At 53.1% G+C, this 27,599-nt stretch overlaps 3 protein-coding genes across 6 annotated transcripts in view; all 3 read right to left on the reverse strand.

The window, feature by feature from the left end:
- Positions 1–27,320, reverse strand: part of HOXC4 (homeobox C4) — a 38,400-nt gene extending 11,080 nt beyond the window's left edge. The window contains exon 1 of the mRNA XM_070788991.1: positions 26,605–27,320. The gene's annotated coding sequence lies outside the window, so the exon portion shown is untranslated. The remainder of the gene's footprint in view (positions 1–26,604) is intronic.
- On the reverse strand, positions 8,834–12,326 carry HOXC5 (homeobox C5). Its single transcript, XM_019960402.2, has 2 exons — positions 10,628–12,326; positions 8,834–9,930 (listed from the first exon to the last, which is right to left on the reverse strand). The coding sequence occupies exons 1-2, from the start codon at positions 11,079–11,081 to the stop codon at positions 9,716–9,718; spliced, it is 669 nt and encodes a 222-aa protein (XP_019815961.2). The 5' UTR covers positions 11,082–12,326; the 3' UTR covers positions 8,834–9,715.
- On the reverse strand, positions 13,444–24,758 carry HOXC6 (homeobox C6). 4 transcript variants are annotated; one of them, XM_070788993.1, is made up of 3 exons: positions 24,538–24,758; positions 15,343–15,568; positions 13,444–14,642 (listed from the first exon to the last, which is right to left on the reverse strand). In XM_070788993.1, the coding sequence occupies exons 1-3, from the start codon at positions 24,577–24,579 to the stop codon at positions 14,311–14,313; spliced, it is 600 nt and encodes a 199-aa protein (XP_070645094.1). In that variant the 5' UTR covers positions 24,580–24,758; the 3' UTR covers positions 13,444–14,310. The 4 variants fall into 4 exon arrangements, with proteins under 4 accessions (XP_070645094.1, XP_019815964.1, XP_019815963.1 ...); XM_019960405.2 differs by having other exon boundaries at positions 15,343–15,688; XM_019960404.2 differs by lacking the exon at positions 24,538–24,758 and having other exon boundaries at positions 15,343–18,085.
- Positions 27,321–27,599: the final 279 nt, after the last annotated feature.

Here is a 27,599-nt window from a genome sequence, read left to right on the forward strand (position 1 = left end):
TAGAAGCCTCTTTACTTCTTTTCCCTTTAGCTCCCTAGCCCAAAGCTGGCAGAGGGACCCTTGAGAAGCAGGGGTGTCTTTAGGAGGGAAAGGGTCATTAACATTACAAAATGGAGCCATTTAGGTAAAATGCTTTTTTTTTTTTTTTGCTACAGTTCAGTTAGTAAGGAGGCTGTGGGCTTTCACTCACACCCCAGCATGCATCTTAATTACATAAATCCCAGTCACTGACTGCAGAGAGTTTCCTCCATTCATATAATGCTAGATGATGCCTCAGTCCCATCCCCTCTCTTCATGAGCTCTCTCTTACACACCCAAAGTCCCACCTTGTCAAGAAGGGGTTTGGGGCTCAGGAAATGCATCACAGGGAGATGGCAGCCCCACAAGAGAGTAGTGCCCCCAGGAGTCATTGTATCTACCACCAGACTCAGAAGCTGATTACCTTCCATGTTACTTGTTTTTTAACTGAGGGGTTGGGGGAACCAAAGTCTGCATGGGCAAAAGAAAATGAAAGATGGTATGATTTTTAAATCTGGAATTTTAAGGAGAACTATGGCCATACCACCCAGAACATGCCGAATTTAGAGGGGTCAAATCACCAGTGAGCCCTTTTCATATTGGAGGCAGAGGATCTGGGGCCCCTGGACTTGCTTTGATTTTTCTGCTTTGGTTTACTGGGGAAAGGGAAGTAAGAAGGGCCCCAGGTGGGCTTGGGGAAGTGCAATCCAATCTAGTTGGCCAGTTTAGGGGAGAGTGATTTACAAAGCAAAAGCTCAAATGCTACTTCCTGAGAAGTCACCAGATCAAAACAACCTCCTCTAGGTTTTATGACCCACCACTACTCCCAACAGGAAAAGCACCCTCAATAAAGCCCCAGCCCACATCCCCATCCTCCACCCAGAGGAGGGGGAGAGACACAATCCAAAATGAGGGACCTGACCCTTACTCTCTTCATTCACACACACACACACACACACACACACACACGCACACGCTGGGTTTTCCAGCCAGAAAATTAACTTTTTAAAGAAGCATTTTATAGACAATAATTTTCTCCACTATCTGAGCAAAGAAGCAGCCCTGAGATATTTGGAGTTTGATCCTGAAGAGTGGATTTGATCAGATAAGGATCTGGCTTCATGGTCTCACACTGCCTTCCAACTCCCCTACAACTCAACAGGCCAACAGGACACTAAAGACACCAAGAGCCTGGCTGCCACCCTCTGTGGGGGCTGCTCCAGGGGTTTGGTTTTCCAGAGAAGCAGAAAGGAAGAAACTCAATAGTTGCTTGGGGCTTGAGGGCATGAGTGTGGAGGGGGAGGACAAATGGTCTTCAGGCTGGGCTGATGGGAAGAACAGAGCAGGACAAGGACTGGGAAGTTAGTTTAAGGCTGGTTTACTGTGTCCCGCCTCGGCTTCTGACCTCTTTAATACCATACTTGGCCACATACATATACTTTTGTGTGTGATGTTCTGGGCCGGGGGCTGGGAGAAGTGGGACTCTTTCCAGGGCAGAACCTAGCCTCCTCTAACTCTGTCAGAGCTGTGACACATGCAGAACTAAAGAGATCCCAGGGAATTAAGCCCACCATCCCACCCCCTAATATGGGGCTGCACATCATGGCAGAGCTTTCTCTGTGTTTGAGTCAGCTGTAGAGAAGTAGCCTCCTTCCTGTACTTGCTCCCCAGCATACCCAGAGCCTCCTGGTCAACCTTTCATTGTAGCTTCTAAGGCCTGGTTATCAGAAGCCGAACAAGGTCCTAGACAGCCCAACTTTCCCAAGTCCTAAATTTCATTTCCCTCCCACTCCCCACACAGTGGATCTTCCTAGCAGTGGAAGAAGAAAATGGATCCCAGAGTTCTTCTGTAGGACTCAAGGACAAAGAGATCTCTATTACTTCAGCTCCTCAGTCCAGACTCCTTGGGCTCCTGGGGCCCTATCAAAGCAGTGAAGGGAAGTACTAGAACAGGTACACCATTCGGGTTTACAAAGACCTAGTAAAAAGGATGAGATATTCCTGGCTCTCTAACAGCTAGCCTCTTCTTTAAATTGCATCTCAGAAAGCCAAAGAGCCCGAGCTTGGGGGGTCCTGAATCCAGATTCTCTCCCTTCTCCACAGCTAAGGGCTCCAGGGTCTACAATCCCACTGAGGAGGAGGCTCAGAACAGTGCTTGTCTCTTCAGGAAAAGAAAGCACAGAACTGAAGCCCTGGGCAATGATGTTTCCGTTGAGAAACTCAACCCAAAGTAATTACACAAAGAGAGGGAGAGGCAAAGAGACAGATAAAGTTGACCTGGATATTAGGAGGGGCTGAGGCAATAAAAGCTCTCTTCCCAGTGCCTGCTTAGAAGGAGCCAGCCACACCCCTCCCCCCTTCTTGCCTTAGTTTCATGGAATCTGGAAACTCCAGCATGAGATATCCACACTAGAGGTGAGGATTGGTCTTAGACAAGATTACCACACCATCTACCAGGGAAAAATAAGTTTGTGTGCTCTAATTCTAGTTCATGAAAGAAGTCAATAGAATGGTGGGATTGAAGGTAACTTGGGAAGTGAGGGCCCAGTGGTTTCTGAGAAGAGCTGCCCTTCCTCTGGCTTTTCATTCTAATCCTTCCCACCTGGTCTGTGGCATTGTCCCCAAATCAGCCCCACCTAGAAAGCAAACTACCACCGCGGGGATGCTGACAAAGCCCAGCTCAAACTGGGCTATCCCTTGACACCCCCAGAGGAGGGCTTGGAGGTCTGGGGGCACCACCCATCAGAACTCCTGCTGCTCAGTCAGCTCAAAGAGGGCAGGAGATCAGCAGAGAAAGGGGAGGTTGCTGGTGCGGGTGGGGGTGGGGGGGGTGCAGCTGCGGGGATGGGGGGTGGTGGTGGAACTCAATCAGAAAATTAACCCTGCAACAAAGCCCTGGAGACTGAGGGATGGGGGATGAAATGCCTGGGTCTGGACCTGAAAAGCAAGTCAGTTGGCTCAGGGCCCAGTCCAAGTGTTCAGGAGACACATGCACTCCTGCCATACACGCACACTGTCTGCACCATCAGCTGTTTTGCTCAGAAATAGTTTATCACCCATTGCTTATTCTGACCTGACCCATGTAAATATAAACACTAAAACCCACATCTTCAGTGGCTGTGTCCTTTGATAGCCATTGGCCAGGATAAAGCAGCAGCAGCAGTGGCATATCTTGTTAAAAGAATGGAAAGGAAGGGGACTTAAATCCATCAACTGTTTCATATGAGAGCAGTGAGGCAAGGGTCCTGGTTTTCTGTGCTGATTCCCTTTTCCAGACTTGAAGTTACTCAACAAACTAAAGGTACCAAACACAACTTTCAGAAAGTCTCCACTTTTGCTGCCTTCCCCAACCATGCCAGAGGCACTTTGATAAAGCTAGTGACTTCTGGAGCATTTCCAGGAAGAAAATTGAAAGAGATCGCTTCTAGTCGCTCCACCTGTGCTCAAGAGGATAGGAAGAGAATAAAAACGAAAAGTTGTGCAAGGTAAGTGTATAGGGAATAATCACAGAATTTGAATTCAGGGCTGGAGTTTGCATCCACACCCACTGTACAGCCTAATCGAAAGGGCATATCTATAAAGTGCAGGGAATTGGGTAGGATCACACAGGAGAACATGGAGTAATGCAGAGGATGCCCATACAACTTCCAGTCCCAGTACAATTGAGATTGACCTCGAAATACAACTTTGTTAGAACTAGAGGACAAAAGCCGCGGACTCCTGAGAGCTGGGTAAGGGACAGAGGGAAGGGGTTGGAATATTCTCAGCATCACTTATTCCCTTCACATCATAGACAGGGAGGACCCAGAAACTAAAGAGGGTGGTGGGGAGGGAGGAGGAAGAAGAGAGCAGGGAAGGGTGAGACCCTTTTTGGCTGATTGGTTAGTGGAGGCCATGTGACCCTGCTTAGCATATTTCTGATTGGTTGCTTGACCTCTTCTAGGGTTAAAGACCTAGAAACAAAATTAAAAGCTTTCCAGGTTAGTTGGGGCACCTGATGGACTGCCCATCCCCCTACTCTAGAGAAACCTCAAATTCCAGTGTGGGGGAGGAGTGGGAGAACCAAAAATTTCAAGACCTGTTGTACTACTACTTCCCTTTATATTAGTCCTACAAAACAAAAGAAGAAGAAGAAAAAAAAAACGCTCTGGCAAATTATTTGAGAGGAAGGAGGATCTATTAAGGGGTGATATTTACATGGAACTTTTGAGCCTAAGAAACAGGAAAAGAAGACGAGGAAGTTATAGAAACCCTCCAAGAAATGCTATGTAAGTCTGTTAAACAGAAGCACGCTCACCCTGCTACACAGAGCTGAGAGAACTAGGCCTGCGATCTCGCCAGGAGTGGGGGAAGGTGGTGAGTCTTGCCTGGGTGTGGAACTTTGGCCCTGCTTAAATTCTTTATTGAAGACCATTAGATTTGCTCCCTGAAGTACTAGGGAGGCCAGAGGGAGGGGAAGAGTCAAGTTATAGACCAAGGGAAACTCCCATCTCCCTGCTGCTTGAATGGAAAGTTTCCAGAAACTCTCCAAATTGGACTAGTGGGGAGGAGGAGAAGGGAGGAGGGCCCATAAAGAACAGGAAAGTTAATTCTCCTCTGGGCCACTGGAAGGAGTCCGTTGGGATCCTGCCACTTTCCCGGAACATAAAGGTGTGGGAGGCTGGTGGGGCAGGTGGGTTGTGAGGGACTGAGGACCCAGGGGGAGGCTTTTGGACTTTTCCAGCAGGGTGCCTGTGCTCCTCACACAGGTGACAGTCCCCTGAGGGATGCGGCTCCAACTCTGACGCCCAGTGCCCAGTGTCTTTGGGTCTCTGTCCCCCCTCACCCTGCCAGAGTCTGCCTGGGCTCCCTGCCTCTGCTTGATTGCTTGCTTCTGCCTCAGTCTCTTGGGCGGCAGGGGCTCAGTAGCAGTGTCCTCTTCCAGTCATCCAACCGCACCTCTCCACACCGCAGGCACCCAGAGCTGCTAGCCCCCAGGGCAGTCAGTCCCTCCAGGCGGCTCACTCCCTCTCCCCATCTGCTCCCCTTCCCTTTCCCAGGACTTAAGACGCTACACCCTCGAAGGGCCGCCTTTTGGCCCGGCTTCGGAATCCCTGGCCCCTTCAGAGAACCTGAGTTCCTAGGTTGTCAGGTAGGGTACACACTCGAAGGTGTGGAGGACACGTGCCTCCATGTCCCACGACACCTCTAGGAAGGAACATTCCTAGAAACTTGAAGGGAGCCCAAGCCTGAGACTGGCCCCAGGGTGCAAACCCATATTGGGTCCTGAAGGCTCCATCCCCCAGAGGCCATTCTCTCCTCAGAGCTGAGGGACTTCCCTGGCCAGGCTCAATAAAGATGTTACCTCCACTCCCACACCCATTTACACTCCACTCACAGCAGGAGCCTCCTGGCCTCCAGGGCCTAGTTTTACCTCAGGCCAGTGCTGGGGACACCAGGAAAGATCTCAACAGCTAGAGGGAGAGAGGGAGGCATGAAACCATACTGGCCCCAGACCGGCTAAGACCCCCAGACTGTGGAGACTGGGACAGCTGCCCATTTAGGTCTGGTGGTGAAGAAAGAAAGAATGTTTGGGGACCTCCTGGGCTCCATCCTCTACCTTTAAAATGCTTCTGCCGTTTCAGGTCGCAGGCTCAGTAGTCTCACACTCTCCTTCCCTGGCCCCCTCCCCAGCGTCCCGCCCTGCCTTGGTCTCTGGGCCACTGGCCAAGGCTGAACTGGCCCCTCCCCAGGACAAAGGCCCCAGAGGCCCTTTGCGCTTGCGCCTAGAGTTTACACAGTCCTACAAACACCAAACATCCCTGTGTCTGCCGCTGTCTTTCTTCCCAATTGAGAAGGGAAAGGGGGTCAGGGAGACCTAGTGAAGCTCTAAAGAATCCAAGTCTCTCTTTACCCCAGTTAACTTGCATTTGGAGGAACTAAGGGGCTGGGAGTGGGGAGGGCTGGTCTGAGGAGACAAACTCCCCCATCCTTCTACCTCCCAGCGGCTTCTCTTTCTCTCCCACCATGGCCTGGGGAGGCCTTCTTCCCCTCCCCTTAATGAGTGGGAACTGCCTCCTATCTGGAGCGGGGTTGGGGGGACATTAAGTAAATGGGAGAAAGGGTCAGAGAGAGAGAAAATTAACTTACAGCGTTCGCCTGGGATTCATTTGCGAAGATGTAACCTCTCTCACCATCATCCCCAGCGCCGTAATCCCCTCTAACTGCCAGGCCCTCTGTCCTAGCATTAAACCTCACCAGCAGCTGCGTGGCTGGACAGTTAAGATTATATATGATGTAAATATATTGTGGGTTTGTCAGCTCTCCCTACACCATAAAACTTGGTTTAATGACATCACGTGGTCCCCCAAGAGCCACTCACGGGCTTGCCTTCAGGCCATTCACATAAATAACCTCCAAAAGTTTCAAACTCCTAAATTCACATAGAAGCCATGCGTATTTCTCTAATGCTCAGTTACACTAAAAAGCCCTTTTGCTGCTCCTTTGCCCCACCCCCACACACCCCTTGCAGGGTGGGGGGGGGGGAGGAGTGGATCCTTATTTATTTATTTACTTACTTACTTATTTCCATAAGGACCTGTCGCCTTCAAGGTCGTGTTGATATTTTTCTTCCTCCTATTTTTTTTTTCCTCCTCTATCCTCTAATTGTTCAGAGTGGGCCGTGTACCCCTCTTCCCACTCCCCCGGGAAGGTAAGTCATGTTTCTTCCCCTTATTTCTCGCTGCCAGAGGGGGTGGGTTCCAGGGTGGAGTGGAGAAGCAGGCTCCGTGGTCTCTGGTCAGACCCAGAAGCCCCTCCATTAAACTCCCCCAGAGCAATGCCAAACCCTAGTACTTGAAGATCGTTCTAGGAGGCTGGCTGGTAGGAGAACCACCCCAGACTCCAACGCGGAGGCCTCTGCTAGCGGTGAAAGCAGGGGTCTGGGCTGCAACCACTCCCAGTGCACGGGAGTAGATTTGTAGCCTCTGTCTAAGTTATGGTCGCTGATGCCGCTGAAGCAGAGGCTGGGGCCTGGGCGCAGGCCTGCAGACTGTGACAGAGGGTGGAAAACTGGCTGGCACGGCTCTGGCTACCCAAGTCCTCCAGCTCCTCCAGGGAAAGAGGCCCAAACCCTGTGGGGAGAAGGCATCTGTGCACCCTGCTCAGCAGGTCTGTCACACTGCCTCCACCCCTGGTTTTCCCCCTGGGGTGGTGCATCCCTCCCCCCACCCCCGCCCCCGCTGCCAATGGGGAGGAAGCACAGAGCCTGTTCCCTGGCAGTCAGGGAGGCTGGGGTGGGTGGTGGTGGGTGCCACGGCCTCTTTCTTAGTTAACTGTTACCCACTGGAGACGCCAGTGCTTCTCCATGCTTCACTGCTCGCCCAATAGTTTTACTCAGCATGGAGAAAAAATTAAAATAACTCCCTGAAGAAAATCACACATTTTATTTGAGAGGAAGGGGGCTTGAGAGAGATGAATTGGTGCTGGGCTGGGTTGACTGCTATGAGCTAATGGAAGAGAGACATTACGGGTGCCCTAACCTGGTGAGTGCTCTGAGAAGACGAAGGGTGTAGCCAGGGGTGCAGTTCAAGAAACTTGTGTAAGACCTCCTGTGTGTTAGGAGTGAGGCAAGGCTTTTGGATCTTTCAAAAAAAATAAATAAAAGACAGACTGGCAGCTTAAGCAGTAGGATGCAGAGAAGTCCGTCCTTATAATAAATCCAAGTAGCATCAGCGTTAATAATCATAAATATTCCCCTTCCCCCTCCCCAGATCCTCTCTGCTCCCTCTCCCTCTTGGCTGCTGGAACAGCCTCGGAGCCCAGCTCCCGAACTGGCCCCCGCCCCCCAGTGTGGGGGGCCTAGGCTTGGCTCCAGGAAATTACCCCGTCGTGGGAGGCAGGAGAGGAAATGCAGTAAAGTTTTATGGACCTTTCCCACATTTGTTTCTCCCGTAAAGTGCTTCTTTCCTTCATCCCATCCCAAGAGCCTGGGGCAGAGCTGTTCTGGGCCTAGGCCAGCCTCAGGCACCACCTGAATTCTCTGCATTTCCCCCTTCTCTTTAGCTCCCCCTCCCCCTCCACACAAAATCTCTGAGACTGAGATAAATGATGGCGGGCCAACAGACGCGACTCAGGCACTGGTCTACGCAGCTCCTTTCCCAGCTAATTGTCTGCATAGCCCTAGGCTCTAGGAGGTGGGGAAGACAATCTGAACTTTTCCGGCCAGGCAGGTACAAACTGCAGGTTGCCCCACTGCTCCCCCCGCCCCAACAAAGGTCACACACTTCCTCCTGCAGTGCCCCTCTACCAGGCAGTACCAGCTCTTTCTGAGCATTGTCTGGGGGACCAAACAGGCCCCTAGACTGAGAGCTCAACCCTTCCTCTATGTCCAGTGAGACCCCTCAGAGACCACCTAGCCTTGAGAGAGCTCTTCAAAGGCCCAGGAGGGCCTGAGTCTGAGCACCTCAGAGCCATGGATCCCTGGTCCCTGCAGATTAGCTCTGGCATGCAGTGCGTGCGGCGGCCAGTCTAGAGGCCTCAGATTCACCCAGTCAGGGTTGGAGTGGGTACAGAGGCCTGAATGCTTGGGACAGCCACAGCACAGGAAAAGGCAGTAGAGACGGTCTGGGTGCCCTCCCCTTCCCCAAGAGGTTCTTCTTGGAGCCAGGGTTAGGAAAGGAGCTCAGTTTCACCTGCCTCTATTCAATGCTCCTAGACTCTCCTAAAATTCTTTTGAAGGAGCCCTTGAAGGCTGTGGGCCTTCCCCAACACCCCGCAGCCCATTTAGACACTTTTCCCAATACATGCCCCCCAAACAGAGAGGAGCCACTGTATCTTTCGTCCTGTTCTCTGTCTTTATTTGATATGACAAAATATAGTTTCAGGAAAGATGTGGAGTTAATAAATAGTTTGACAATAGCCATGGGCAGAAGGACACCGAAAGTCGTGGCAAGGACTACTGGGCAGCCAGGAGCCTCTAGAACCTTTGTGGGGTCTAGTAGCAGGGAACCCCAATGGTTGAGCTAGCTAGCGGTCTGAGGCTGGGGGCCTGAGAGGACATGCAGAGAGCGCAGGCTGGACAGGTTTCCAGGTTTTGGGGTTGGGGGGGGCGCAGGTTTAGAGAGCATAGGGCAACCGAGGGGGCCCTAGGCAGACAGCCATCTCCCCCTTTCATATGCAGATCATTTAAAAAATGAGCATCGAGTTGAGTGGCTACAAAGAAGTACCCCGAGATGGTGCCGGGGTTTGCCAAGCACAACCATGCTCTCACCAAGCCGGCAGCCCGCCTGGCCCGCCTAAGCCCGAACAAAGGAGAGGGCGAGGCCGCAGGGTCCGGGCGTGGGGCCTGCCGCGGCGGCAGGGCCCACCTGAACCCCGGCGGCCCACGCTGGGGCAGGAATTCTGAGAGGCGGCCCAAGCCAGGTTCGCTCAGCACCAGCTCCTGTGCCACAGCCGTCTGGGGGTCCCCTGCGGAACTTGTCCCGGACCACGGTGCTGAGCAGAACTGAGGGGAGTCCGGTCGGCGCGGGCAGCCCCGCGGGAACCTGGGGTCGGTAGGGATGCGCAATGCCAAGGGAAAGAGCTTTTGTCTGAGGTGGGGAACCGGCGCTCCAGCCCCCGTTCTTGCCCCCAAGATATCTAGAGAGGAAAAACCGACAGGGAAAGGCGCGGGACCGAAGCGGGCTCGGGGTGCTCTCGGCGGGCCTCCCCGATGCCTCTAGAGAGCCTCTTTGCTTTTCATTTTGGAATCTTTCTTCCACTTCATCCTGCGGTTCTGGAACCAGATCTTGATCTGTCTCTCGTTGAGACACAAGTTGTTGGCGATCTCTATGCGCCTGCGGCGAGTGAGGTAGCGGTTAAAGTGGAATTCTTTTTCTAGTTCCAGAGTCTGGTAGCGCGTGTAACTGGTTCGGGACCGCTTGCCGTCCGTCTCTGGAATATAAACCCCCCAAGCCAGGAAGGGGTGAATAGCGTGCAGCACCCCAGCGTCCCCATCCCAGCCCCAGGCCCCCACCCGCGGCCAGAGGGAGAAGACGCGAGCGGGGCCGGACAGGCCCGGCGGGCCGCAGGCGGGCCCGGCCCAGCCCAGCCTGGCCCCGGGAGAGGAGCCTCCGCCCAGGCAGGAAACTTTCCGCCGCAGCCTTCACTCAGCAGCCGGAGGGGCTGGGGGTGGGGGGAGAGGGAGACCCAGGCTCGGACCGAACAATAAGCACCCTCGAGATCCGAGCACCGGGGACCCCCCTCCCGCCCCTCCCGAGTCGCTGGAATCCTCCGGAGCCGCAAGCGGCGGCCGAGCCGGCTCCGCAGGGGAGGGAGGAGGGACCGCGGGGGGATCCCCGCTCTGGAGCCCCGCGCTCCTCAACCTTCAGATCCCTCTATTTTTTTAACTCCCTCCCTCTCCCCCAAAAATTGAATATTGCCTTTTATACACGTTTTGTTCCTATGATCCAATTATGTCGTCGTAAATTTGGGCGCACACAGCCTCTAAGCCTTTTAGTGGACAGTTTTACGAGCCATTGATGCCTGGATCGTAAAATTTATGGCCGCAGGTTTTTTTTCTTTATTTGCCCCGCATGGCCTATAAAACCCAGGCGGACCCGAGCGCGCAAAATGAAGTCCTAAAGTTTACCGTGGCTCATGTGCAGTTTGGTCATCCACGGGTAAATCTGTGGCGCGGCCGGTGGCTGGCTCAGTCCGGCAGGCTGCCCTGTCTGCGCCTGCTCCTCTTTGATCTCCCCACTGCTCTTAGCTCGCTCCTCCAGCGCTGGGCGAGCCGCCTTCTGACTGTACATCCCGGGGTTCAGAGGAGCCGCTTCATCTCTGCCCAGAGCGTGTCCCGGAGCGGCTGCGGCGCTGCAGGCGGGGCGGTCGGGGTGAGCCCGGGGGTTGGCAGCCATGTCTACCCCGTGGAGAGAGTTGGAAGGCGCAGGCGGTGGGAAAGTGATGCTTAAGTCCAATCCGCCGTAGCAGTACCTGGATGCCTGCACCTCTGAGGCCGATCCATAGTTCCCACAAGTTTGCATGTTATAGGCAGGGATATTGGGGCTCTGCTTATAGAATGAATTGGCTACGTAGGAGCTCATGGCGGGGAGGGCCCAAAAAAAATTTCTGCACCCTTTTTGATTAAGGGTGATTTGTGACTCTTTGAAGTTGAGGGGTTTTTTGTTCTCCAAAGTGCACAATTTATAGGTGGAGATATCTCTTTCTTTATCCTATGCGCTCTTCCCAAATAAGGGAGCCTTAAATAGAGTCACGTGACTCGAGCGGCCACTCATAAATTTGGCTTGATGACCTCCGGGAGGTTAGTGATGGAAGCCGGCGAAACGCATCTTGATATGTTGGCAAAGCCCAACCAAGGGGGAGAGGGAGTGAGAGAGAGAGAAAAGGAGAGAAGGGGGAGAAAAAAAAAATGGTTCTTGGAATTGGGGGGTAGCCGGGACAACAAGCCCACAGCGACACCTGGTGCCTACTTGGAGGAATTGCATCCTGGCTCGCTGGCTGGCCTTCCGGCCTCTCAGGATTTTCTACCCTGTAGAGGAGAAGCTGGGTGTTGCTGCAATAAACTCCTGAAATGGCCTTTTAAATTGTATTTAATTTTAACTGGAGATAAGCCTTCACCAGGATGCGCAGAGCGTTTTTTGATAACGGATAGCTCCATCCTCCACAACCCCAGGGAGTTTCAATGTTCAAAAATGGCTGAGAAGGGGATTGAGGTAGGAGAGCCCCAACCCAGGCTGGAGGAGCCTTATCTCAGGTTCTCTAAATCAAGGGTCCAGGTCCCTTTCCTTTGAGGCCCCGGAGCCCTGATACCGCTGAGGAGGTGCCTGTCAGACTGAGAAAATGAACCCAGCCTCTGGAGAGGTAGACAGGATGCCCATGAGGAGTGGTCCTGGGTGGACAGAGCTAGATAGAGGGCTCCTGGGACTAAGATTGCTGGGGACTTTGGGGTAAGCCTGGAGGTAAGGAGCCAGGGGAAGATAGGTAGGCCTTCTCATCACCCCAGGGACTCCAGAGTGACATCAAGGCAATTTTCAATTGTGTGTGTGGGTGGGTGAGTGGCTAGCTGCCTAGGTAAAGAATCAGACATAATGAACTGGAGGACTGCTCTGCATCCCTGTGTATGACCCTCGTGTGGTACCCATGCCAAGTATTTTGAATGGAAAATATATGTTCATTGAGGGCATGGAGAAGCAAAATCCAAGCTTCTACAAATATTATATGAGCAGGGCAAAGGAAAAGGCCTGTTTTGTGCCCTTTGGGGAAAAGGCCTATGAACCAGGCTTTCCAGGGACCTGGGTTCAGAAGGTCCAAGGGAGAGCAATTTCTGAGCGATCTGGAGGTCTCCCAAAGGACCTGGTTGGGGGCAGGAGGGTGGGGGTGGGGGGCGGGCAGGGCAGGCGCCTAGTCTACCTTCACAGCCTGAGACCAGGGCCTTGGCAGCCATTCGGCCCCTTTCCGACCCCCCTCCCCTAGCTCCAAGTCTTATTCTTTCCTGCCTGTCTTTCCCCAGGAAATCTCCGCCCCTGCCAGGGGAAGCCCCCCTTCGCCCCCCCCGCTGGTGGAGGCGCTGGAGGGGGCGCTGGCGGGGATCTGGAAGGTCTGGAAAACTCTGGCGGATTTTTTTCCTCCGGGAGACCCCCTCAATACCTCACCCCCTACATCCACTCAGGTTTCTCTGGCTGGGCTTAGGAAAGACGGCCTGAGCTGGGGAAGGGCTAGGGTCTGGCTGCGCTCTTCACTGGCCTAGTTTGAGGGGAGAAGAAACAGTAAGGAAAAGACGGGCTGGAGAAGTAAGGAAGAAGGAATTTGGTCCCGGCCACGTCAGGAGTCCCAGAGCAGGCGAGAGATCAGTTTCCAGGCTTTCTTTTCCGAGATGTCCTTGAATCGCTCAGGCCCTGCAGAAGGGCTCAGATCCCGGCGGTCTTCTTCCCCTCGGCTCTCCGCCTCCGCCACGTTTCGCAAGAATCCTGGCGCGGGCCGGGGGCTGCCCTGCTAGCTCCGGCGCCTCCCTCCCTACTCCGAGGAGTGGGCGGGGGCGACCTGGGGCCTGGATGATGCAGCCTTTCTGGCCTTTGGGGGTCCGGGGTTCAGAAGCCGAGGACCCCAAACTACCAAAGACAGGAAGAAAGGCCTGTGTGGGGCCGGAGACCAATGCGGCCAACCCGGGGTCCCACTCTACCCCCAACCAAACCCATGCGGCCTTTTTTTTTTTTTTTTTTTTTTGCGGTTTGAGTGCGTTGCTCTGCGTGGGGAGCCCAGAGAGGCCTCCCAGCCCCCAGTGCGACCCCCGGGAGAACCGCAAGGCCGGGATCGGTGCCGGGCCGGGCCAGGCGCGTGCAGGGGGCCGGGGGCTCGCAGGCGGCGGGCAGACGCGGGAGCGCTCAGAGCCTGCTCCAACTTTAAGCCTGAGGCCGGCGGGCGAGCGAAGTAACAGAAATCCCGATATAAACTTTTAAAAATAATATCAGTTTTATTAAATATTCGAGAACGGATCCAGAGGTCGGATTTATACAGGAAGGTAACACGAGGGAATTTTTTTAATTTGTTTTTTTTCTCCTACTGGCTAAACAAACGTCGCTCACTTTTTTTTTCTTTTCGTAATTTTCCCTCTCTTTTTTTTCCCTTTTTAAGATTGGATTGGAACACGGACGGTGCTAAACATAAATATAAATACAGAGACCACAAATACAGCTAAAAATATTCACACAGAAACGGTCACAGTTTGTAATATGCCATAATGACCCCCAGGATTCTTTAAATACAATTCGCCTGGGCTGGGCATTTGCTGGGGCAGAGGGGCCGGGCGGGGGCTGCGGGGAGGCCCTGGGGGCTGCTGTGGGGCCCGGACGCGCCCTCCTCGGGCCTCCCGCCCTCCCCGGCTGCCAGGCCGGGCCCTGAGGCCCGGGAGCAGAGGCCCCCGGGGCCCGGGAGCCAGCTTTCTGCACGGGGGCGGGGATGGGGGGCGCCGAGGGGGTGGGAGGCCAAGTCCTCGTTTGGAGGGAGATCTGTGGAGTCTAAAGCGAGGTTCAGGGACGAGCCCCAAGGCCTGGGCGGGGGAAGGGGCCTGCAGACGAGCCGAGAACGAGCTAGCGAGGGAGCGAGGAGGAGGAGGCGCCTGGTGAAAAGAGTTTGTGCGGTGAGGGAGGGGGGCGTCCAGAGTTGACTTTTCAGGTCCATATTTGACTCCCTAATTTTGTCTCAGGGAGTCCAAACACATCAATTGTGCCAGTGATAAATATAGAGTGTGTGATTAGGAGGGTATTGGGGGGAGCGAGGGAGCAGGAGAAAGAGGGGTGGCAGGGACAGTCCTGGTCACTCTTTCTGCTTCTCCTCTTCTGTCTCTTCCCGCTTTTCCTCTTTTCCGCCCAGGCTGTCAGCCGCGGCCCCTCCGCCGCCCCCTGAGAGCGTGGACGTGAGATTAGACTCTTTTTTCCACTTCATCCGGCGGTTCTGGAACCAGATTTTGATCTGTCGCTCGGTCAGGCAGAGCGCGTTGGCGATCTCGATGCGCCGGCGCCGCGTTAGGTAGCGGTTGAAGTGAAATTCCTTCTCCAGTTCCAGCGTCTGGTACCTCGAGTAGATCTGGCGACCGCGCCTCCGGTCCGCTCCATAGCCGACCCCTAGAGATCCGGGCACAAAACACACTACAAACAATCAGCAAGGCATCCTCTGCAGATGATCTAGCCTAGCACAGCCCTGACCCTCCCAACTTGGCCAGCACTCACGGGCCCCTCCGGCTCCAGCCTTCTCCCCTCTGCTGTCCCCACCCCCACTGGGGGTACAGCCAGGATCCTAAACTCATTCAGTCCCCCCCCCTCCCCGGTTGGTAGGTGTGTCCCAAAGAAAGGTGTGTGGGGGGTGGGGGGACAGAACCAAGCAGGAAGCTGTAAACTAAAAGCTGATTTTTCAGAAAAATCTCAAAACACTGGGGATGAGGCCCCATTTCTCAAGGTCTGGGCTCCCCCATCTCCCCAAGCGCCCTAGCCCCTGGGAAACTTCTCCCCACTTCTCTGTCCCATTCTCCCCCCACTCCCTTCTCCTCAGTCTGACTCGACTTTGGGGGCTCCCCCACCCCCTCCCCTCATCCCCTGCCCTGTTCCTGCCCCCTCAACTCGCCTTAGAGCCCTCCAATCCGTCAGGGGCCGAGGGGGCCAGGCCCCTGCAAGCAAGCAGGAGGCGAGCAGAGGGGGCAGAAGAGGGGGCCCTGTCTCGGCGTCGGCGAGGAGACGAGCGTGATTGTTTTTATGGGGCCATAAAAAACTCTCTCCGCCCGTTCTTCTAGGGAAGCCGGTCATAAAGCCAGTTCAGTTTATTTAATTTATATCTCGGAGCTGTAAAACTCACCACTGTGCGAATTCATTCGCTGCATCCAGGGGTAAATCTGGATACTGGCTTTCTGGTCCTGGGGCGCAGTCCTGCCCTGCTCAGAACTAAAATCCTGAGCGATTGAGGTCTGTGTGTTATGTCCTAAGGTGTTTTGTCTGCAGTTTGAGAGCATGTCTTTCTCCTGGTAAAAGGAATTAGATCCATAGTCATACGGCCCTCGGCTGGAACTGAACACGACATTCTCCTGTGGCGAATAAAAGGGAGTCGAGTAGATCCGGTTCTGAGCCACGGCCGCTCCATAGGTCGAGAAATGCCTCACTGGATCATAGGCGGTGGAATTGAGGGCGACGTTGGGGAGGACGTCCTGGCCCCCGGCGAGGTGGCAGGATAAGGAAGGGTTAGTGAAGTAGGAATTCATCCCTTTGCCTTTACCTGGTCGGGCTATGATTTCTTTAATATTTATTTCTGTCTCCAGTTTGTACTCGGAACTAGATGGTTATAGGGACGGCTCCAATCCAGGACAGACAAAATGACAAAGTCAGCTGACCCCCTCCTAGCCAATCGCAAGCCAGATGTCAAGAAGGGGGAAAAAAATCGCTTCTGCTTCTGTTGATTCCCTAGTTGAGACTAAGTGTGTGCTTTGAAAGTAAGACTTGGATTTCTTTTAAAAATATATATGTAAGAGAACTGATTTGAAGGTGAAGGAAGGGTGAATGTCCTCTAGCAGGGCCTTGAGGCCCAGAAAAGGAGAGTTGCACTCCCAGGAAATCTCTCAGCCCCAGCTAACTTTGCTGTGCTGTGGCCACAGGAGAAATCTCTGTATTTTCAATTTGATTTCATCTTTTATATCTGCCCTCTTCTAAAATTACACTTTGATTTCTCCATAGGAGGAACTCCTTCCCAGCTCAGGGGGTTCCCCAGAAATCTTACAGGAAATCTGGTTTGATACTCCAAGGAGCGAGTTCCCATCTTTAAACCAGTCTATTTTTACCCGAATAATTTTTTTAAAAATCAAGAATGGAAAGAAATTGCATAAGACATGGTGTTTAGAGGAAGTAGAGTATGTCTGAGAGTTGGGGGTGGCGGGGGGCATGTGGGGAACCCCTAAGTCTAAAGAGGGAATGCTGAGTCTTCAGGGTGCAGTGGCAGAGCTGAGGTGTGCAAAGGAGCCATGCATCTGCTTCCTCTCTCTCCCAGCCCTCCTCTCCCTCCTCCTGCTCAGGAACCCCTTTTGGGGGAAACTCTTACAGCATTTTTGCCTAAAAGGGAAAATTTATTTTAAAATACAATAGGAAAGGAAGAGAAAGAAGTAAAAGGTGGGAGAGAGAGAAAAAAAGGAAGAAAGGAAGAAGAAAGAACTCTGAGAGTCTTTCTAGACACATCAACTCCTGTTTATGTTGGTGAGAATTTATGATTTGGAGCCAGCCAGGGCCGTTGGGGTAATTCACATAGCATCCAGCCAAAGAGAGAAAGCTGGTGGGGCTCTGATGGACACAGAGACAGAGCGTCTTGCAGCCTCAAGCCCCTGCCCAGGGCAGAAACCCCTGCCCCTCTTGGACGCTGTCCTGCCAAGGGAAATGCCCCTGGACCTGAGCTCTGGGGCTTGGAGATTCCAGCCAAGGTTTCCTGGGGCGCTCTCTCCCAAGGGCCAGCCACACCTGGTGGGGCCAGGCCTCTCAGCAACTCCCTACCCCCATTTTCTTCCCACCTGGGGGCTGAGAAAAAGGAAGAGAAGGTTAGGAAAAGGCAGCTGAGTCCGAGGCTTCTGAGGAGCCGCAGTGGGCGAACGGAAACAGCGGAAGGTGTGCAGATGGGCTTTTTCCTCCTGATTAATCCAAACTTCTTTTGATATTGTAACATAGGCCGAAAATGCTCTGAGTTGACAAAGTGGGGGGTGGTGGGGCAAGCGAAGGGAACAGTGGCAGATCATATTTTCCCCTCACCATTTTGGGGAGGGGGAGAACTGGCTATAACAAGAACCCGGATGTCGCCGGATTTTATGATCTTTTCCTTCTGTGTAACAAAGCGGAGTAATCAATGGGTAGCAATAAAGCCATAAACGGGACTACACTGGGAAAAAAACTCGTTTATTCATCTTCTGTAACGTTAAGGTTTCCCTGGAGTGTCGCTAGGGGGGAAAAATAAAGTTTTGAACCCAAAAGCAGACAGTATGTAGGAGCTGATGGAGACAACATGTTAGTTAATACATGAACCTCGTAACGGGATGTAAGAGTCTTCCTGCGAGACAATTTGTGTTGGCTTTTAAAAATACAGCCCCAGTCCTTCAGAGAGGAGAGAAATGTGTTGGTGTTTAGAAGGACAGGGGGAAGGCCCCTATAATTATAAAGGCTCCCTCTCCTGGACCATACTTTCCTCTCCCCAAGGAAATGAAGGTGAAGTGTAGAGGAGGATTCTTAAAATAAGAAAGAAATTTTGAGATGAGTTGTCTCTTTTGGGGTGTCATGGCAGGTACACAAACAGACACCAGCATGAGCTGCTTTTCGCTCTAGAATCCAGCTGTCCTCGAATTCATGGCATGCCTGGGCAGGGGTTTCCAACAGCTGGCTGGGGCTCCAGGCCCCCTGGAGGGCAAGAGGGAGAGGGAAAGAGAAGTGGGGAGGGGATGGAAGGAAGGCTGAGGGGGCTGAACTAAGGAACAAGTCAGTGCCCCCCTGGACACCAGTAGCCGCTCTCTGAGTTCCCAGTCTCAATTCTGCCCTAAGGACAGCAGTGTTACACGAAGAACAGGCCGGAAGAGAGAGTAAATTCCCTCCCCACCCCCCCTTCAGAGAGAGATTGCTAGAGGGATAAATCATGTCAGTGATATTTCCTTCAAGATATTAAATTGTTGCAATGTACAACAAATTGAATGATGGAAGATAGGATGTCTTAATGAGGTTTCGCTTTCAATGACTGTTGATTTTCTATGTATTTTAAAATCTCTTTTATGGGTAGGTGGGGGAAGGAAGGACCTTGGAAGAAAGAAGGGGCTTCTGGGGAAGCATGCGCTGCAGCTCCCCAGCAAGGATGCCTGGGTTTGTTTTCTTGAGCCCCTTCTAAACCAAGTGTGGAGAGGAAAAGGGTGCCTAAGTTGGGGAGAGTCCCCTTTGGGGCCTAAAGGCAGTGGGCGCAGGGGGTGGGCGCCCTGAGGAGCAGAATGTAAGTCTCAGCCCCGGAAAGTTAAGTGTTTTATTACATCCCTAAACAGAGGGCAGAGACGGAAAGGTCTCGCCAATTTATAATGAACAGGAACCAGCTGCTGGGGGTGGGGGGAGGCAGAAATGCTGGAAGAGGGGAGAAGGGGAAGCAGAAATACAAATAAATTCTGCCACTGCTTAAAGACTTTCGGCAAAATTAGTTTCTAACACACTTTTCCCCCATCACCTTTCGTTCCTCAGGAAAGAAGCCTTCTTCCTTCAGTTAGATCTTTAATTATGCAGCTGAAATTTGCTGGAAGGATTCGCTCCAAGGGGGGAGAACAAGTCAGATGAGCCGAATCTTCCCTCCCTTGGATTATATTTTCCTTTTCTCATTTCATGTTAATTTTATTTTTTTGGCAAAAGAACGACTGTCTATGGGGGGAAAGCTGGGACTTGGGTTTTTCTAAATATATTTATATTTTCCTGTTAAATTTGTCTGAAAACAATTATGGAAACTCATCAGCAGAAGCAAGAACAGATGTTTTATTAAAACTGCAGTTGAGCTCTTGTAAATATGCACAAGTCCTGGGAAGGAGGGGGGAGAACTAGTTCTTTGTTTCTATAAAACAAGCCTAGAGAAATCAGAGAACACCCCCTCATCAGGCCCATTGGTCTCCGACTTGCTCTGCCCCTTCGGCCTCTGGAATAGGGAGGGGGGTTGGCGGCAAGAACGGATTTTCGCTTTCGGAGCTGGAATCAGTGGATTCAAAAACAGAATTCAAAAAATACAGAAAAGGAATAAAAGGGAAAGTTGCGGCTCCCTGTCTCAGCAACCAAAACACATGCTTTTCATGAACACTAATTATAGGAGAGAACTCATTGTAGGTGCCCTGAGCCTAAATGGGGGGCAGTCATTGGTCGGGAGTCCCCAAGGGTTGCATTGGAGGCTGGACACTGGAGGGTTTCCCAGGGCAAGTGTTAAGGCTCCTATTCCAGCCTTATCCTGCTCCAGACTGGGGATTGGGGGCCTGTGTATCTCTGAACTGGGGAGAGGGTGGCTGGGTCTGGCTTCTGGCCCTGGAGAGGTTCATGGGTGGGTTCATGAAAGGTTCACCTTGCCTGCCTTTGCTTTCCACTCTGCTCTGGGAAATATATTAATTAATTCTAGGGGAAGAGTATGTGAAGTGAGAGGCATGAGATCTGGAATTTTTATTTGGGGCCATTCTTCTCCAGAGGTCCTGGTTAGTTTGTGTTCTCCCAGTCTTCTCTCTCTCCCCAGATCCCCCAACTCTGCGCCGCTGTCTGTGACTCACCCAGCCTCACACACAGATACATACACACTCCATTCCTGGCTGCCGGCGCCAACTGCAGCCCGGCGCCTCCGAAGGCTGCTCAGGGACGCGGGCACTGGAGCCGCAGGACTCAGCAGTCGGCCTGAACGCCTGGCTGCCTGGAAGCCCCTACAGCTGCCCAGCCCACCCCCTGGATCCTTGACTTCCAGGGCGGGAGAGGAGCGGTTGCCCCACTGGCCCCTTTTGTGCCACTGGGCGAGGGCTGAAATCCCTCTTGCAGAGAAAGCTGAGTTTCAATAATTGTTCAGCTCACCTCACAATAGCACTGTTTGGTTAAGGCTTTGCTGTTCTAGAGTGATTGCTCAGTTGGCCCGACTGGCTTATGATAGGATTTTTTTTATTTAAAAATTAAAAAAATAAATCCTACTCCAAATGCCTAGTGTTTTGTGTAAGAGATCCTTTGATCTCCACAGAATGCAGAGTAAAAGGCTTGCAAAGAGTTTCCTAGTCCGTCAGAGAACCTGAACGCAGGGAACTGGGTCTGCTTGGGGATACCCCAGCATAGCTGACCCAAGGAGCCCCCAGCTTCTCAAAGATCCAGTGGGGAAACTGTCTGAGCTCATACCTCTCCACACATGTGTTGTACTGCAAAAAAGAATGCTCTTTCTCCTTTCAAAGTTGAGGCATGGAGACACTTGGAGAAAAGTGAAATTTGACACACCCAGCCCGGAAATGGATCCCATTTGGGGGTGCTGATATTCTGGGGACAGGGCCCAGGCTGGCCAGCTGAATGGAGTTGGGGGGCAGCAGGGAGGCGGGATAGAGGAAAAGGCCAGATGGGGCATGTCAAGCTCCTGAGAACTGCCCCAAACACCTCAGAGGCCTGCGCTTTTGAGCTGAGAGGTTGAGAGGCTACCCAAGCTGCTTTTGCTTTATTTGCAATTAAACAGAGAAGAAAGGTACCTGGAGGGGCTCAGCTAACTCACATCATATTTTCTCTTCTCTCTCTCTCTTTCCAGATTTCTGCCTGACCTTTCTTTACCACCACTCCACTTAATGCTACTACCATCAGCAGACACACACTCCCACAACGGAATTTGTTTGGCTTCTCTGGCTGAAGGTTAAGAAGTACAGTAGGTCTTCAACATCTCTATCCCATCGCACTCAACCCTGAGCCCATTTGGGCCCCCTTTGGAAGAAATCATTTCTGGCTTTAGGGGCCTGGCCCCCAAGCCTCCCACCTCTGTCCCAAGCAGCTGAGTATCAACTGAGGAGGGGGCATACAGAAAGCCTTCAGACATAGTGTCTCATCCCCATTGGGAATGGGGAGGGAATTCAGATCCTGAGTGACATTTCAGGGAGGGAAAGCAAATAGTCCTGTTTGGCCCAGGAGGGAAAATTAAAATCCAGAACACTCAGAATATTTTTTGGCCTCCAGAATGAAAACAAAGGATCCCCAATTTTCTGGCTTTTCTTATATCCCTCCATGCAGAGTACTGCTTGGATCCATTTTGGAAGTTTTGAGAATTGTAAAATTCAAGAACAAGAACGCGGCATTTATGACGTCACAGTGAGTTGTCATGAGGAAATTGTAAATGTCATAAAAGTTACTACATACAGCAGGAGTTTTGTGTGTGGGTTCCCTGCCTCCCCTCACTTCCTCTCCCCCCACCTGTCTCCTTCTTCTTCCCCTGGTCTAAGTTTTCCCACTTGAAAATAAAATATTATTAAAGTTCTGGAACAATAAGCCAACAAGAAACACTGTCCTCATTTCCCTATAAATAATTTGATCCTTTATTGTTTGCAGATATGAAAGAACCATTTAATCTGCGCTGGCGAAAAGAGGGAGAGAGATGGGGAGGGGGGAATTAATTTCAGAAACGAGAGAATATTACTTACTTCGATAATACTCTTTCAGATTTGATAGCCAGGAGCAAAATTAGAGGCGAACAGCGGCCTCTCCGACTCTACACCTGGCGAGATTGGAGATTTATAGGATCTTTAGTGAAGGGGCAATTTAATTTTGTAGGATTTGCTTAAATTCACTGCTATTTTGGGGGGCTGAGGAGAAGGGAGGGTGATGGGGAGAGCGACATGCCTTATCTAGCTTTATGAATCCGCCAACATTAGCCTGATTTAAAACCCAACAACCTGTGTCTCAGGGAAAACTCCTGCAGAAAGGAGTGGGGTGAGGGGGATTCGGCTTTCTCAAGGAGTGTGGCCCCCTTAACCGAGCAGTTGCCAGGGGAAAGGAAAAAAAGCTGGAGGCCAGGGGAGGGCTGCTCTGTCTCTCCACCACCAGGACACCCGGAGGTTTATGGTATCTCCATAATTCCCCCGACCCTATAAACAGCTGCCCTATTTTAGGACGATTTCTGCTTCCTCCCCTCGGAAAGGGAGAGCGAGGGAGGTGGGAATGGCGGAGCGGGGTGCCGGAAAGGGGAGGGAGTTCAGGATAGCGCCGCACTTTGTTCTCCTGGGTGAGTTTGCTGTTTGGCGGGTTTCTGACGCAGGGTGGCAGCAGACAAAACAAGTAAACAACTCACAGACACAATAAACAGGGGCGGCTGCAGCGCCGTGGCAGAGGCCGTGGGCCGTGATGAGGGGCACACTTTGGGGGTAATGTCATCCTGGCACTCGGGGCCGCCAAGGCCTAAAAGCTCAAGGCTGCCCTTGGTGCGAGAGAAGATGGGAAAGAGCTGCACGCCTCGCACCCGCGGCAAGTCTGGACAGGAGATTCTGGGGAGGAACCTGATCACCTAGGGAGTGGAGTTAAACCCCCGCCAGCTCCTCTCCCATCCTTACTTTCTTTCCTGGGGGTTTTAATGGACATTTATACCCCAGCCTCTGTCTTTCCTTGGCCCCAGAAGGGAGAAAGAAGGCTGGTTAATTCTCAGCCCTGGCTCACACTCAGTGCTCTAGGCCCACTGGCAGTCAGACCAAGCTTCAGCTATCTCTACGGCTTGGGTAGCAGACAGGATTAAAATAAAGTTCCACCAGTAACCAGATCTAGGTTTCTGGGGAACTTTGAGATCCCCTAGTCCGCTCCACATATGACACAGGCAAAGCTGAGACCCCGTCAGCAACCAGAGCGAGCAGGAGTGGGGAGATAGGCATTCACCGCACCCTCATCCGTCTGGCTGGCTTTCTCCAGCGGCCTCTCCAGGCACCTTAGTCCGTCCACAGCCGCCCCAGATCATTGCCCAGAGGCCACCTTATTAACCACTCCAATCTTCTCTGCCGCCTCAGTGAGGCTTCGAACACCAAGGCCCAGCGACTGCTCAAAACTGCTCACAGGCATGCCTCACCGACCAAAGTTTCCCACCGAACTCACTTTCAGCACAACTGGGCTCGCCTGCTCAAACAATCCTGAGTTGGGGAAGTCTGCAGGGAGGTGTGGAGAGGAAGCAGAAGGAAGTCAATCTTTCCCCAGCCCAGCTGCTTGGACAGCAAAGGCAATAAGGTCTAAGAAAACCTTTGTGGCATCTCTTGGTTACTGATACCCGCATACTCCGATTCCAGCACGAACACATTTTCAGCAGAGCACGCACAGAGGGCACCCAGTGCCTCCTTGAGCCTAAGCCCATCTAGTGAGGGCTAACAAAATTTCGCACGCACATAAAATGGTGTTTGAGCGCATATAGGCATGGTAATACACAATTAACCACTGAGGAAACATGAGTCTGTATATATTCGTGCAGAAGTCTGCGCCCGTACATTTGAGCCTCTATCTAATAAACGTATAAAGCTACCAAGCCTGGTTTCGGAACATAACAGCCAACCCAACAAGGCCGCCTTCTCCAAACAAGGTCGCATTCTTCGTGGGGATCACAACTGTCAGACCAGGGGGAGAAAGGGTTTGCTCTGCCCATTTCTCCTTAGCTAGGAGCTGGCGTGTGAAATACAGCCCGTGGCAGGACTGACAAAGCCCCGTAAGGGACAGGCCTGAGGTACCCAAAGAGTGGACTCAGTGGAGACTGCTGGGGGCCCTGGGCTCAAGGGAGTGTCATCAGACCCTGACCCATGGATTCAGGGCTTCTGCACAGCCTTAGCTCTGGGTGTGCAGAGTCCTTGAGCCCGATTCTATTCTCAGCTGCTCTGGCTATTATTAGATAATCACAGGAGTGTCCTCCTGCTCTTAGGACCTTGTCCACAGGGAATTTGGCTTGCAAGGAGGGTGAGGGTTGCCACGGGTGGCCCCTTTTGTGCTTCTGTTTGAGTGCCATCGAGGGAGAGAAAGAAAGGAAGGAAAATTGAGAGTAAGGAGGGAAGGAAGGGGCTGGCGTTTGGGGCTGGGTTTTTCCCCTGGCCAGACTAGAAAATGGAAAACTAGGGCCAGTCACTGCGGCTAGACTGTCTCTGCATCCCTCTGGGTCCTGAGGAGAGTCTAGGGGTGAAATGAGTGGGAGCCTGCAGGACCATAGCCAACAAGGGACAGAAAATCAATGTATAAAAATAATATATAAGGACATTTCAGGATGGTGCTACTAACCCGACAACCACCAACCCTACCACTGTGAAATCTCACTAACCACTTTCGTTCGGTTAGATCCCTGTAGGCCGAAGGTGATACCCCAGCCTAGCCCAGGCCCACCCCTCCAAAGGGAGGGGGCCCCCTCTAGTATTCCAGGTGAACCCCACTGGCCCGAGTGGCCTTCTCCGGAAACTGTTGTCCTGGGGGGGGGCGGTGAACAAAGACTTGTCCCCCTCCCCCAGTCAGTGCGGCCATCTGCTGGGGCGGGGGCAGACAAAATACAGCGAAAGAGAAATAGAGGCCTCACCGATCGGCGGTTCCCAGAATACGCCAGGAGAAAAGCTCCCATTTTCAGGCCTCCGGGGCCCCTCCACTGACCCACGGTACTCCCCTCGCCCTTTGCAGGTCGCACGGACTCGGGGTCTGAGCGGCCGCGGCCTGGCTCCCCGGGGCGTCAGCCCCAGGGCCGCGCCGGGGCGGCGAAAGAGCGCGCGGCAGCCGGAGCGGGCGGCGGGCTGGGCCCATTTGGGGAGAGCCAAGCGCTTTTCTCGATCGTAAACAAGGAACGCGAAATTAGCCCCTCGGCAGACGCCTCTGCCGACACACAGAAGTCCTATTGCGGGGGGGGCGGGGGGGAAGGGGGAGAGAAAATGCCATTTCTTCCCCCGGGAGAATACCTCCCAGGCCTTTATGTCGGCTGCGAAAGGGGAATTTTGGGGGGGCAAGAGAGGAAGGGAAGGGGATTGTGGGGGGAGGGGAGGGAAGATTCACCGTCAACTCGGGCCCAAGGGGTTTGATTTGAATGCAGTCGAACTCTATTTTTAAAAATTTGATAAAACAGGTTATCCCCCCCCCTACCCCCCAGGCGACTAGTCTGGGTTTAAACAGGAAATCGAGGAGTGGTCCCCTCCCCCACTCGGGCTTGGCGCAGAAGCCCAGTCGCGCGTTTGGGAGAGGATGGGGGGGGGGGCGTGCTCCTGGCTCGGGCTGAAGGGGACTCTGGACCCCAGACTCTCGGATCTCTCTCTAGAAGTATGCACCCTCCCCTCCCCCAGCTCTGGGGTGTGTCTGCCTTGGGTGTGTAAGCGAGTGTGTGTGCGTTGCCCTTTATAAACAGAAGCTCACACATATAGGGGCCGCCTCGGACCCAGGCCAGGGAGCAGGGCGGGGTCATATATCAAGCTGCAACACATTCAGGGCCACGTACATTTGGAAGAAATTAAGCCACTGTGTTATGAAACCATATGTGTTGGGTTAAGACTATACAACACGCCATTAGCACCAATTATTAGGAAGATCCCCAGCGCCCAGGACCCTCCGGGCCGCCCAATTCTGAGTCCCGACCCCGTAAGTCAGTCGTGCCCCAGCCGTGCATTGAGACCTCACTACCTCTGCTCATTCAGGAGGCCCTGCCGGCGAGGCCTGGTCACTGGTCCCCACCCATTCTAGGGCCTCTTCAATTCCCACCTCCGCCCCAGACAGGGCAGATCACAGCCCAGAGCAGCCAGGCTACGCGGGTGAAGCAGTCCAGTTGGTATCCTGGGTGGGGTGGCCGCGGTTGGGGGTGGAGAACGCCGGGCCGGGGGTGGGGGGAGAAAAAGCAGATTGGCCCCCATTCTCCAAGCACAAGATGGCTTTTGAGTACGGAGTCCCCCACCCCCACCCATCCATCCGCAGTGCAGAGCACCTCCCATCTTTCCATCCGCTCGAGTGGGGGTGGAAGCAGGGGGTGGGCAGACGCTCTCCCCTCCGCTGACGCGCACCAGCCACCAGCCTCCCCCCTAATTGCCAATTAACAGGCCCCGCCGCCCGCCTAGCTGCGCTCTCTTCCTGCTCCGCGGCCAGGCCCTGGGCCCGCACTGCGCATGTGTGAGCTCTAGCGGTCGCGCTCTCCGGGAGGGAGGGGGCTGCGGAGCAGGGAGGGGGCACTGGAAAGTTTGTTTGGGGGTTGGGGGGCTGACTCTGCTCGGAGGGCATTGGTTACAGCTTACAGGTTCTCTCTTCTGCCCTGGATTTTGAGCTCCCGAGCCCTCTCTGTCCCAGTCCCGTTAGCCAAAAGGCCGCAGATCTATAACAGGTAAGGACAAGGTCTGCGCACTAGACCCCGGCCTTGAGCCCCACGCAGTCCTCTGGCCCCCCGACCCCCAACTTCAGCGTACAGTGACATAAAGACAACATACTTCCCCCACTACCATATTCCAGTTTAACCCAATTTCTCCCCCACCCCCACTTTTCCTTCCCATAATTGCCACGCGCCCACCCTCTCGCCCCCTCTCCTTTCTAACCAAGACAAGCCGCTGCTGTCCTTATCTTGAAACCGCCACCCAGCTACGGACCATTAGTTACATATTTGAACCAATAAGGAAACACTTACCGGGCGCTGCTGTCACTCTCCCTCTCCCTCTCTCTCTCTGCCTCTCTCTCCCACTCTCTCTTTCTCGTCTTTGCTCATTCTGTGCCGCTGCCGAGCCTGTCTCAGCTCCACATACATATATATGTATATATATATATATACTTTATAGAAATTTTAAAATAAAAAAGAATAGTCCCAATAATTAAAAAAGCCAAATAAAATTAAGGAGAGATGCAAGAAGGGGGCAGGAGGGAGAGCTTAGGAGAGGGGAGGGGCGGAGGCATCTGCAGCTCCCTATCTCAACTCCTGTTCCCGCATTCCTCCTGCCCCTTGGGGGGCTAGAGGGTCGGGAAGGGAGAGAGGGGTGCCCTCTACTCCAGCCTCTCCCCCCGCCCCCCTCCTCAGGTGCTCCCAGCTTCCGGCAACTCCAGCTGGGAGGAAAAAAATTAAATGAGGGGAGAAAATAATTATTAATCAGATTAATAAAAAAAAAATACTAGTAATGAAGGGAGCGCCCAGCGCAGGTTTCCCTGGCAATGGTTAGGCTCTTACAGGGAGGACTGTTCTGCGGAGCGCTCCGAACGGACAAACCACAATAAAAAGTTCACGTTCATGGATGGAATCCACATGACTTCTTGTGGCCAATCCAACTTGTGAGTCGATCGTAAACTTTTATTACTCAGCTGTAAATTTTCTGCAAACAACCGGGAATGCGATGCATTTGTGTAGCGTGTGCAAATGGGCGCCGCGGTCGCCATGTTTACCCAATTCTCTCGGAGAGGGAGCATCCCCCGACCCCCCACCCCACCCCCACCCACCGCCCACTCCCCACGGGCCGGGTTGCTCCTGGCTAGCGCGGAAGGGCGAAGGGGGGACCTGACAGGAGACAAGGAAGGATTCTGGCGCTGAGTCGGCTGCCTCCCTCTGCCATGCCGAATTTTACATATTTTCCTTAATAAATGGGGTATTAAGGTTGGCTCTGGGGGAACCACAGCTTTGCAAAGATTTGTGGCATT

This window comes from Bos indicus, chromosome 5 (genome assembly GCF_029378745.1).
Source record: "Bos indicus isolate NIAB-ARS_2022 breed Sahiwal x Tharparkar chromosome 5, NIAB-ARS_B.indTharparkar_mat_pri_1.0, whole genome shotgun sequence".
Taxonomy (NCBI): Eukaryota; Metazoa; Chordata; class Mammalia; order Artiodactyla; family Bovidae; genus Bos; species Bos indicus.

Coding starts and splice junctions, on each gene's coding strand:
- HOXC5 (XM_019960402.2), bottom strand. CDS start 11,081: ATGAGCTCCTACGTAGCCAATTCATTCTATAAGCAGAGCCCCAATATC. Junction 9,931..10,627: donor CAAACTGCACATGAGCCACG/GTAAACTTTAGG, acceptor TTTATATTCCAG/AGACGGACGGCAAGCGGTCC.
- HOXC6 (XM_019960404.2), bottom strand. CDS start 15,742: ATGAATTCCTACTTCACTAACCCTTCCTTATCCTGCCACCTCGCCGGG. Junction 14,643..15,342: donor GCGAATGAATTCGCACAGTG/GTGAGTTTTACA, acceptor GATTGTTTGTAG/TGTGTTTTGTGCCCGGATCT.